General features: G+C 47.6%; 1 protein-coding gene across 1 annotated transcript; it reads right to left on the bottom strand.

Moving 5' to 3' along the window:
- Positions 1-8,759: 8,759 nt before the first annotated feature.
- LOC135384268 (uncharacterized) lies at positions 8,760-9,953 on the bottom strand. Its single transcript, XM_064613481.1, has one exon. The coding sequence runs from the start codon at positions 9,951-9,953 to the stop codon at positions 8,760-8,762; it is 1,194 nt and encodes a 397-aa protein (XP_064469551.1).
- Positions 9,954-12,561: the final 2,608 nt, after the last annotated feature.

Genomic DNA, 12,561 nt, shown 5'->3' with positions numbered 1-12,561 from the left:
CTTTCCTTGTTGACATTAACATTTGCACCAGGTCACAACATTGTTGATCGATGGAAAATGTAAATAAATATATTTATTTGCTTGCCAAATAATCCACAAATGTCGTCTTTTCTAGTAAGATATCCCCTGTTCACCAGACATAAATGTGGAAAAGTTAAAGAGTACATAATTAATTCCGAGGCTGGCCAGTGATGTCACCAAGTCACATAATTGCCTCTATAACACTTTTACATCCCATGGGCTGAGTTGTGAATTGAAGCAGCACTCTACAGAAGAATATGGTGCACCCACTAATTTGATTTCTATGATCTATGCTCTGCCCTAACTCTTCAGACCCCATATTTCTAAAAACACCATTTTTAATTGGCAATATGTGCTCTGGTACTTCTTTTGCGTCTGCATAGTGTGCAACCACATGGCTTCTGGAGCTTTCGTGTGCATGTTTTTGTGCTACGGTGCTCATTACGAACAATATCCACATGTTAGACATGAAATGCAGCATTTTATAGCATGCAACACAACACAGCGTGACACGGGGGTGTGTGATTCAAAGAAACTTTCTGGAAAATGCACAGAATCCCACGAAAAGATTAAAACATGATTTGTATTTCGTTTTACGTCGCTCGTCGTTCCATACCGTCGTCGACGGTGTTGCACATTACTATATCGTACGTAAAACTTGTCCCATGGCAGTATGCAGTTTCTGAAATACATAGCACGCTTTTTCCTGCAAGAAGAAAACGCTGTCGGCATTTCTTGCTAAAACGGCTGTCGAAACGTCAGTCGCTACAATGGGCAAGTGCTGTAAAGGGGCTAACGCAGACGCGACTTGATACAAATTGTACGTGCTCACAAAACACAAACGACGAAATCCAGTCACAACATCGCACAGAGGTTGATTCACGAATGAGTTCGCAGCTGCTGCACTGTTTACTTATCGCGGAACCAGTGGAACGCGGCTGTCCGGCATTTTCAAGCACAGATACGTGAAGCCACGAAAACCCGTATCTGGAATCTACTGACAAGTACGAAGGCGCGTACACGTCACAATGCCCGTTCGGGTGCATCTACGCCATAAAAATGGCTGCGCCCATGTGTGTTTCGGAATGCATTATATATATTTTTTTACATGATACTCTACCGAACTGGGAGAATGAAAATGCATTTTGGGGAGAGCAGGATGTGGGCTTTCAGAATGTCACAACCGTTTCGACTATTTGGGATACCGGCATAGCTGACCTTTAAGCATTAACTTACATTACATAGGTAGCATATGCATCCCCTGAGCCCCGACATTATTTTGTCAAGTAGACAGGATTTGGTTAATAAGAGGAAGGTTGCACCAAGCCAGACCAGGCGAACCTTTGTCGGTGGAATGCGCCCCTCATTATTTTTTTATTAATATATGTCACAAACAGATGTTACGATAATTTCCATCGCAGAAAGGCATGGTACCTATGCAATGTAGGCTGACAGTTTTTGTTACTGCTTTTCGCGGCTGTAATGAAGACGGCACCTCCAGCAATCATCCACTGGTAGCGCTTATTCCCAGTACAGAATTTAATTTAAAAAATTAACACCTTGGTGCGGTTTTGACAAAAGTTGTTGCTATATTCGGCTACTCCAATCAGTACTCCACTCTCAGTCTCTGCGGCATAATAGACAGACGCCATCTGTTGGTCTCGCAACGGCATATAAAAGGGTTGTTCGTAATTAAGAATGCCGAAGTGGACATGTCCACAAGTAAGTGCCAGCAGCGGGAATCAATGCAACATCAGGAAGACCGAAGGCAAGTGAAATTCGAAACGCGCGATGGCGTGCCAATCGAAAGCAGGGGTCGAAACCGGAACTGAACCCGAACCGGAACTGAACAAAAACAATTCATACGGTTACCGGTTCGGGAATCGGTTCGGTGGTGAAATCATTGTACTACTGGTCGACCTTTTTTGACTCACCTGAAACGGTTACCTCACACCTTTTCTCTTACAACCGTGTACGGTAAGTGTAAGCTCGCTTTCATATAACAAAATTACTGCTCATGAACCGGTTAAACTGGGACTGAAAAAAGTAACGGTTTCAATCCCTGTAAACGTCCCGACCGCCGACAGTTTTTTTTTTTTTTAATGTGTGTGTGCGGGAGGGGGGGGGGATGTTCTCCCTTAGCCGAACCCGAACCGCACCGATATACCTGAACCGGTTCAAGCTGATAATTTCGGTTCAGCGGAGCTAAACCCGAACCGAACCAATGCCTGAACCCGAACCCGAACCGGGCCGAAAAAAATACCGGTTCCGATCCTGGGCACAGAGAAAAATTCGCTGCGTTCACCCTACTAACATAGTGCAACATATTTTTACAGCTGGATTTATGGGATACGTTAGCCTTTCAGTAACCGCAAAATTATTGGAATAATTATTGCAGCGGCTGAGGTATGCCATACCAAACATGGGCAATTTTCTGCTACCACCTAACTTCACTGACATCTCTTTCGGCAACGAAACAAGTTAGAACGATTTTCTATATATTGAACGTTAGACGACGAATATCTGACCTGCCGTCGACGAGCTGTGAGCGCTAAAAAATGTACAATTTTTGTCATATCTGCTGACTTTGGCATTTTTTCTTCAGCGTCCCTTTAAAGTGACACCATTTTCACTCCGAACAGGTATACTAGAGTACCCAGACTTTATGTGTGTTACCTATGAGGGCTATTACGCGAATGGAATGGCATCAGTAAGGATGTAAAGTCGCGAGAAAAAATCGCGTCGCGAAGACGGCGCCACCTTACCCCCTCTCCATCTGTGGACTGGTTGATCGTAGGAAGCTCCGGGAACCTGCTTTCGTCTTCACTGAAGGTCATTTCCAACATATATTATTTTCACTGAACTCAAAAATTTGTCTTCGGCGGACCTTAGTCGATTTAAAATGGAATTACCCAGAAGTGAAGACAAAAGATACCATTTGGAGCAAAACGCAACGTAATTAGCTTGTCGGTCGTTCTTGCGCTCTCCCGTTTTTCGAATACAAACAGTGAGCGCAAAGCACACATAAGAGACCAAAGAAAACCGCAACGCTCACGTCAGAAAGTCGCGCGTTCAAGTCACGTCTTCGCAATTACGCAGAAGTTTAAAATAAATGGAGCTGCAGGTGCCCACCTTGGAGACCACATACCTCCAGAAACCACCTAGTTATTTCAAGGAGGGGGTAGCAGAAAGAAGACAAAACACACACACACACACACACACACACACACACACACACATATATATACATACACATACACACACACACAGGCAGACAGACAGACAGACAGACAGACAGAGAGACATTTGCTGCGTGTTACTCGAGCAGATCCAATGCTTTCGATGCACTAGTAGCATCTGGCCATGCCCTCAATGATATAATAGTGTAGCTTCACGGCAGGTGAAATTACAAACGTCAAGGATGCCTTTCAAATTAGCCGCCCACAACAAGCAAATTTTCCGAGCGAGCTTCCGATCTTCAACAGAACATCCATCCGTGCCTCTGCTCCCTGGTTTACCCTCTCCTCCTCTCTTTCGACCAGCGCCACGTGACATCTGCACCGTGTGACCCTCTCCTTTTGAATTTGCAAGTCGATCGGTACACATTTTTCGCGCTGAGAGCCACCCCGTCCGTGTTGAAAATAGTTCGCATGATTTCAAATGTTTGTGAGCAATTCCTTCATGGAGCTTCAGCTCTTACTTCAAGCTATTGTTTTTGCAATCTGTGCAATATTGTACTGCATGTACAGCTCGAAGCAGGGTTAACTGGAACGCCGCGTCGACCAGCGGAGCAAGTGGGGAGCCACCCTGGCGGCGTCTAGTAGAAATAAAGGGCGAGGAGGTTTTGACATTTCCATTCTAGTCGGAGGGGTGTTCGCTGTGGCGTGCCGAAGAGTGCGCAATCGGGCTGGCGTTATCAACGCTGCGCTCGTTTGGTTTTTGCGACCGTGGCTGAGGGATTGCGAAGAATCGATGATATCCCGATGGCGCGCGGCAGGTAAGCACGTGCGAACCAGTCGTCTCTCCCCTCTCCCAAACTTCCAAAATTAAAATTACGGTGAAGTGATCCAGATGACGAAAAATTTCAGAAAAAGGATTGATGTGGGGCAAAAAATAAAGAAAACCAAAATCAAACTGCGATTTACGAAAGGTGGGAGACGCAAATTTGGGGAACATGCAGTCGAGGTGCGGGCGAACCTCTGCTGACGAAAATTGAAGTGAGGACAAAGGTCATGGTGAATTTGTCTAGCTCTGATCATCATTCACTACACCAATAATAAAAACCTTCACGGTAACTCCCTGCACTGTGTGCCAGCATGAACACAAAAAATTGTGTGTGTACTAATTGGCTGTGCTTCCGAGAAACTCCCGAGAGACGTGATATGCTACACCGTGAAAGCATTGTTTTGTTATTATTTAAAAACTCATTACAATGTTTTCGCGACTGCTATCACTAATTATTTCAAGCATCTTGGCATCCTCTATTCTTGGCACAGTAAATTTTCCGAAAGAGAAAAGTTGTTATTCATTTCATTCGATCACACAATGAGCGTTTCGGATGACGCGTGCCCATGCGCCATCCTGTTTCCAGGCGCGTGACATGCCATCGATTTTCCGCATTATCTCAGACACAATCGCCCAAAACACAAACAGACGCAGCGTTGATAACGCCAGCTTGATTGGGCACTGTTCGGCACACCACAACGAACACCTCCCCCTCCCACACCTCCCTCCGACCGAAATGGAAATGTCGAAACACCCTATCCCTTTATTTCTGCTATAAAGGCCGCCAGGGCGGCTCCCCTCTTGCTCAGCCGGTCGAAGCGGCGTTCCAGTTAACTCTGCTTCGAGCTGTACGTGAAAGCTTTTGAGCCAGTCGCAGGTGGTTTAATCTGTCGGTCGTGGAACGTCGAAGTTTGCGGTTGACTTGGATGCTAGTTCCGAATCTGAAGCTATTCCCGGGTTCGTTTACTGGATTTCAGCCGTTTTTTATGTATGTAGACGATGTATAGGATATGATTTCGTGAATGACAGGCATTCCTGTTCTTTTTTGTACTTTTAGCTCTGCTTGCAGGCATGAGCGCTTATAGGGAGATCGCAAGATACAATGCGGTGAGACCGCGAGACTGTTACTAACCGCTCTCCGTGCAAACGGTCTGTTACAAATTTTGATGACTCCTTCACACTGACATGCAGTTCTAGCTATGTGTTTTGAAATGGTCTTTCTGGCAGGTTACGTTCGTACGAAACGGCAGGCAATGGATGGAGTCGTCGCGAGATGGTAATGAAACTCGTTCTCGCCGACGTTGGCTTAAGAAAGGCAAACTGGACGGGGAATCACCAGTCCCCAAGTCTCGGAAAAGGCAGAAGAACACCATCGCCAAGGCGCTGACTGCTTGACGAAAATGTTTAGTCGTCCTTATTTGTTGGTCGGACATTGCGGATGTGTTCCCCATGAGTTTAAGGTTGGCTGATTACTGCGTGTGTGTTGATGATCAAGGGTACGCTTTCAAAGACATGTAAGTGCTGAATCAAGTCTGTGTTGTAATTGGTTACTGTTTCGTCTGGTTTCTTGTAAGCGATCCCCATCTCGACGATGAATCTCCCGTTTATGTAATCGTAATCTCAAATTTATGCATTTGGGAGAGTCCGCCCTCTCGGCTTCTTCCTTCGTAATATGGTTTGCGCCTTTTGTGTAAATTTTGACCCCTCGAAACTGAAGAGCAGTGAATTATTTTTCGCCAACTCTTTGGCAAATGTTTGCTGGTAGGACAGATTATCTCTGGTATTGTTTTCCTTTCTTTCTTTTCTTTTGAGGGGCGTCGAGCACATGCCTGCCAACTCTCCCGGATTTCGTTCAGTCACCCGGAAAATTGGGGCCCTGGGCTTTGCTTGTCTAATTTTCTTTTAAGAGCTGCGCGAACGTACTCCTGAAGAATTAGACAGACCGTAACACGTGCTTCGCGGCATGACCATCCAGGGCTGGAGGTGGCGGCAGAAAGCGTGTTTCGTTCTGTCAGTGTTTCTCGAAAAGACGTGCTATTGTCCTATCGTCAGTCCACTCTGGTACAATAGTTTCGTCTCCTCCGATCGTGCCGTCCAAACAAAAGAAATATGTGTACGTGTTCCTCATACGTACCAAGTGCTTTTTCACAGGTTTTCTCGTTGAGCACGACCAGCCGCAGAGTGCAAGAGGCCACGTGTGATCGCTGTTCCAGAAGACGATCCGAAACTGTTTCGGAGCGAAGGGCTACAGGTGTGAAAGAACGAGGACCACCGGCGTCATCGCTGAAATGGGTGCGGTTGCAGGAAATGCAATGTCAGGTCGTGGAGGTCGGGGATTGACATTGGCCTAACGCGGCCCGACCTAATCTGCTGGAGGTTGAGCAAACGTACATGTCCAACCTAAACAACATAGGACCAAGGTAGTGTCGGCATAAAAGAAATATAAACATCAAAAGATTGTTGCAGCTCGGGGTTTCCCTGGCTTCACCCGAGCCAGCAATCTATTTTTATTGATAGGACGACCATGGGCCCCACAGTCATAGAGCAGTAGACCCGATGTTGGATGGACGTTATTCATACTCAATTGTCTCGCGGCGTAAGATAACGGCGTATGGTATCATTCTTTATTTGTTGCTCCTATTTCCAAGAACGGACATTGAGCACACCGTTTTAAAGCACATAAGTTTCCCACAATGGACACGGTGTTTCAAAGTTAGAAAAAAAGAAGAAAAATAGAGAGAAGGAGAATCATAACAGCTCGCAATATGCCCGGACCACTAGAATCAAACAGCTCACAAAGAAAAGCAATTGCATTTCTCGTACTACCAACCCTAGAATGTGACAAGCACAAGCATTTCTTTGATGAGGAGGAACAGATACAATAAATACGTTGTCTCGCGAGCTTCCACAAATTCGATGGTCCTGCTCACATGTGAGTCAAAATGGAAGGTGAGATGATTAAGTTTAAGTCGACGCGTACAAAACAACACTGAAATGAGGAATTGCTGCTCGAATTAGCTCACCATGAAGATAATGTATATGTTTCTTATTGCTTTCGGCTTGAGACAATCGCTTGTCTAACCGAAAGTGCAGTGCTACACCATTCCGCGTTTCCCTCTCCCCAAGGAAACATACCGAGATTGGACCGAGCCTGGTAAGAGGTTAGCTGGCCAACATAGCCGTGTTTGGCAAGTGCTTGGCGAACGAGCTCCTTCATGGTATAGATCTGCCCCCTGGACGACGGCTTGCACAACCTCGCTCTGCCTATCACTATGAAACATTGCGCCAACGTAGGCTTGCCGAAAGAGTCGTTGGCCAACTCGTGCCCTACTTTTTGTGTAACCCTCTTCTTTTTTGTTTCGAGTAGCAGCTGCATTGTTTTCGGGTTTGTTTCCAGTGCGCGGCCGACATTGGCCCGCCTGTATTATGCAAAACTCTCAATAGCCCGCCCGCAAATCGCCGCACAACGTCGTTCGCCAACAATTGTGAGCGACATCATACTGACGGTGGTCCAAGGTGCAGTGGCCGACTAAGTCGCATGCGGACCAAAAACCGACCACTGGCCGATGGTTGGCAGTCGGCACTTTCCACTTGGGTAGAGTACGGGATACGGTTTAAATATTGTTGTATAAGGAAGCAGGAGACGTCCGTAAGGATCGGTGGCAAAGCTTTTACTGACAGTAATGGCGGAAGAGAAGATCGAGGGCGGAAGCTCACGAGCTCCCGTGTTCCTGCAATCCTGTCGTCTTCCTTAACACTCCCCGGCGCGGAAGTACAAGTCAATCAGCTTCCAATTTGTAGAGAAGTTGTACTGGCCGGCTTACGGTTTTCCCTCCTGGCAAGTTGATTCTACAGGATCTGACCCTTCCATCTGGGCTCTGTGTTACGTGACTCACACGTTCTAGAGGCCATGATGTTCGCGGCCTTGAGTCTGCAGCAATGAGTACTAGGTCCCCGACGGCGACGCTGTGTGATGATACGGGCTTGCAGACGTTGGCCGATCTCAGGAGGAGGATGTATGTTTTAACCCAATTCTTCCAGCATTGATGAGTCAATTCTTCCCGATACATCCACCGTCGTCTCAACTGTTGCGCTGTAGATGTTGTTCCTGCTTCGGGTTCGCGACACGGAAGCGCAGTGAGCCTTTGCCCAATCAGAAAGTGTGACGGCGTGACGGCAGAAAGATCGTCTGGATCTTCAGACAGATACGTCAGAGGCCGAGAATTCATCACCGCCTCCACCTCTGTGAGAACGGTAGCGAGCTCTTCGTAGCGGAGGGCGCTTCGACCCAGGACTGTACGCAGGCAGGTTTTGGTACTGCGAATCAGGCGTTTCCAAAACCCACCCCACCATGCTCCTCGCTCCACTATGAATTTCCAGGTGACCCGTCGTGCACTCAAGAATACGTTTACCTGAGCGTTTTGTGACAACCAGGCAGGGGTCAGTTCGCGACTGGCTCGCTTGAATGTCCGAAAATTGTCTGAATATATAGTGGCGGGTACGCCCCGTCTTGATACGAACCTTCTAAGAGCCATTAGGAAATCCTCGGTAGACATAGACTTCGTCAGCTCTAGGTGAAAAGCCCTAGTGACGGCACAGGTAAAAATCAGGATGTAGCACTTTCTTCCGCCGCCTTTTGAACACTTGTAGTACAGTGGACCCGCAAAATCAGTGCCTGTCACTTCAAATGATGCGGATTGTGACAAGCGGTGTCGTGGTAGCGGAGCGGTAAGTTATGTGCACGCCTGAACCTTTGCTCGTCGGCAAGTGCGACATCCATTTAGGATCCTCTTCACAGCCTGACGACCGCGGAGAACCCAGTCCTCTTCCCGAAGCGCGACGAGTGTCTCCTGAACTCCAGCATGCAGAAGCCTGACATGAGCCCGGAAAACTAAAAGAGCGGTGAACGGGTGGTCAGCGGGAATGACGATGGGATGCTTCTGGGTTTCTTCAAAATCGCTGTACTGAAGGCGGCCCGTCAAACGGAGAACGTCAGCGTCATCATGGAAGACAGACACATTTTGTAAGGACTGCACCGCTGGATGAGAACCGAAAATTTGACGCTGTGCCGCTGTGACCCAGTATGTTTCCGCTGCAACTACCTCGGCGGCCGTCAAAGGTTCCCTCCTTTCGGCTGTGGTATGCCTACAGTTGTGCAGGAATCTTGACACCCAAACGGTAACTCTCAGCAGCCGGTGGAGCGAACTGTATTTGGCAACATCCATTAGAGTAGTAGTAGCCAAGATGGGTACGCAGCACGCCGTCTGGGCCTTTGTTTCGTTTCGTACCTCGACGCAGGGTTCATCCGGAGTACGCCATGCTGGAGGACAAGACTCTTGATCCATAAGCCACGAGGGGCCCTGCCACCATACACTGTTGTTCAGCAATTGGAGGCATGAAGTGCCTCTCGTGAGAAGATCCGCGGGATTTTCTTTGCCGGGGCAGTGGCGCCACTGACTAGGCTCCGTACCAGCCCGTATCTCCGACACCCGGTTCTGTACATAAGGTTTCCAGTCGTTCGTCGATACGTAAATCCAGTAGAGTGTTATCTCAGAGTCCGTCCATAACACAGTGGGTACGGTGGACAGAGATAACGTCGTCTGTAAGAACCTCATAAGCCTGGTCGCGATGACGGCACCCATTAACTCGAGTCTCGGTAAGGAGACCGTCTTAACCGGGGCCACCCGAGACTTTGCCAAAAGAAGACCCGCACTGTAATGACCGTCCTTGTCGAGCGTTACCAGGTATGCGGCCGCACCGTATGCTCGCGGACTCGCGTCGCAAAACATATGCAGCGCAATGCTGCCCTCCGACACCTTCCCGCCGAGCCGCCATGGTAACGAGACGCGAGACAATAAAGGCACCTGCTGGCACCAAGACGACCACACTCCCATCAGGTCTTCTGGTAGTTCTTCGTCCCAACTCATCTTGGAGAGCCAAATCCGTTGTAGCAAAATCTTGGCTGTCAACACGAAAGGCGCCACATAGCCCAAGGGATCATAAATGCGAGCCACTGCTTGCAGTACATACCGTTTGGTATTCGACCGTTGCTCCAGGAACTCCGATATTGACTTCAACGGATACCGAATTTCATCTGTCTCGATATCCCAAGCAATTCCTGGGACCTTAGTGGCGACGTGGTCGAACTTCCTGTCCCATCGGCGTCGAAGCTAGCCCGGAGATGAGCATTATTGCTCGTCCACTTAACCAGTTTCATGCCCGCGTCGCGGAAGATTTGCCGCGACTCGTGGTAAACAGTGAGTGCCTCTTCCGGCGATGGCATACCAGCAACGAGGTCGTCCACATAAAGGTCCCTGGTTCGCTCCCGGGTTTCGGCACCAGTGTATAAGGAAGCAGGAGACGCCCGTAGGGATCGGTGGCAAAGCTTTTACTGACAGTAATGGCGGAAGAGAAGATCGAGGGCGGAAGCTCACGACCTCCCGTGTTCCTGCAATCATGTCGTCTTCCTTAACACTTGTGATATGTATTACTATTACCGAAGAAAGAGCGGCTGTGCGTTCTTTTCGGTGAATCTCTTCGCCATGACCACCCGATGTTGGCCAGACGATGCATGTCAAGGTTTTAATGACACGTCAACAAATTGTCAGGGCGTGTTGCGGGGCCAGTATCCGTTGGCCAACATATTCTGTTAGTGACATTGGCCCGTGCATCTCTCAAGCCTCGCAGCTCCACCCGATGGTGGCTACTTATGACACCGAGGAATTGTTGCAATACAGCGGCAGTACTATTTTGAATGAACAATATTAATGCGTCCCCCTCTCCCCGGTCGCGCTGTGGGTAGTCTGTCGAATTTTGAATTCGTCAGGTTGGCAGGTATACGACCAGAACGTTTGGATCATTTGGCGAATGAATGACCCATAAGGATTGCCTGGTGTCGTTTTTTCTTAGGGTCAATTTATATTAGTCGAATATTTGTCAGCTGAACATAACAATGTTCAACTGACAAATGTTGGGCTGTGGTGTCTTGAACACATCATTGCTATCTGGTTAATGGCTTTCTGTATGTCACTTGGAAGGCATGAATGATGCAGGCATGCTACCAAAAAGATAGTACATTCGACAGCTTTTTTGGGCCCGCAGTATCTATTGAAATTTGTTCGTAAATTATTTGAATTTGATATTTTGCGTTTGAGGACGTACAGAGTCAGTCCAGGGGAGTTGAAGATGTGTCATCAGGGAACATAATTAATTGGAGTTGAATATTTCAATATTATTTGTAGAAGTTCAACAATACGTGTTGTGATACTAGGGACATTAATCTAGTCATTGTCTAGCCCTTGATAAACGGCTGTATCATTACTGTCTTGTCGCAATGCTGCACGAACGTAAAGTGCATATGCTGGTCACTTTTGCAGTGTTTTTATAGTTTTACTTAAAATAAAGTTTTGTCAAAATGTGCTTCGTGTGTGAGCTACTGCATGTCACTTTTACACCCACAGCACACATTCCTGAAACATTACACACATACAGAAAAGCCTTTAGGTGTGGTCTAAGTAAAGGCTAATGAAGGTATAATCCTAGACATTATGGCTAATTATGGACTAGTACAGGGCTAGAAGCCGCCTCAGTCTGGTATGTAAAAGGTGTAAAGTTGGGCTAGGGCAAGACGTTGGATGTCTAAGTTGAGACGTCTAGGTGGCGTAACCTTTGCTATGCTACAGGAAGGCTAGAGGAACTCCCCTAGACCTAGACCTGCCAGTCGTCAAAATTTAGACGTCGATTAGACGTTTATTATCCCACCTTTGGCTACATGGGATGTGAACCGTCACGAATTTACGGGTGAGGGTGTATGGATAAAACAAGTAGTGGAAGAGCAGAGCGTTTTCCTACCGGTAGCGAAAGTTCGCATCGAAGGCCCGTTTGGCGAGCTGCACACAGAAGCAGCTGTTTCCCAAAACCTGTCGAATTCGTACCCGTAGCTTCTCTCCAATCGTTCTGATGAATTTCTGAAAGGAAAAGGACCCAGCTATGGAGACGGAGTCATTCAGACGAAGCTAAGGAACTTGCCTCAAAATTTAAATTCGACGGTGACGACAATGCGACGGAAAAGAAAGAGGAAGAAGTCTCAAAAAGGGTGACTAAGGAAGTCGTAGAAGTTGAAGAGGCAAAGAGGCTTCAGACAGTTGAACGAGAGAAGCCTAACGATAACGAAAAGAGGCCAAGATCGCGAGTTCGATCCCGGCAGAGGACGCTAGCAATGCAGGGGAGGTAAACCTTGCTTCCAGCACTGTGTGTCGGAGATTTTCGGCGCACGTCAAAGCAACCCCAGGTGGCCGAGACTGTACGCAGTGCTACCCTGCGACACGTCCAACATGGCGCCACACTGCGCAGACAAACCTTACGTGTAACATCACAGTACCATTACCATTACGAAAGGTGTGATCAGTACAACGAAGCGAGCAATGTTCTGTCACCCATAACATCTAGGTTTATAAACCTACTTGATATCAATAGGCAGACGACGATAAATCAGAAAACAAAGGATCCGTCACTAGGTCAACTTTATGTTTGGGC

The sequence above is a fragment of the Ornithodoros turicata genome, chromosome 1 (genome assembly GCF_037126465.1).
Source record: "Ornithodoros turicata isolate Travis chromosome 1, ASM3712646v1, whole genome shotgun sequence".
Lineage (NCBI taxonomy): Eukaryota > Metazoa > Arthropoda > Arachnida > Ixodida > Argasidae > Ornithodoros > Ornithodoros turicata.
Note: the sequence above shows the minus strand (reverse complement) of the source record. Positions and strands in the feature narration are given on the sequence as shown.

Excerpts from the sequence above, each read along its gene's own strand:
- LOC135384268 (XM_064613481.1), bottom strand. The coding sequence starts at position 9,953 with ATGAGTTGGGACGAAGAACTACCAGAAGACCTGATGGGAGTGTGGTCG.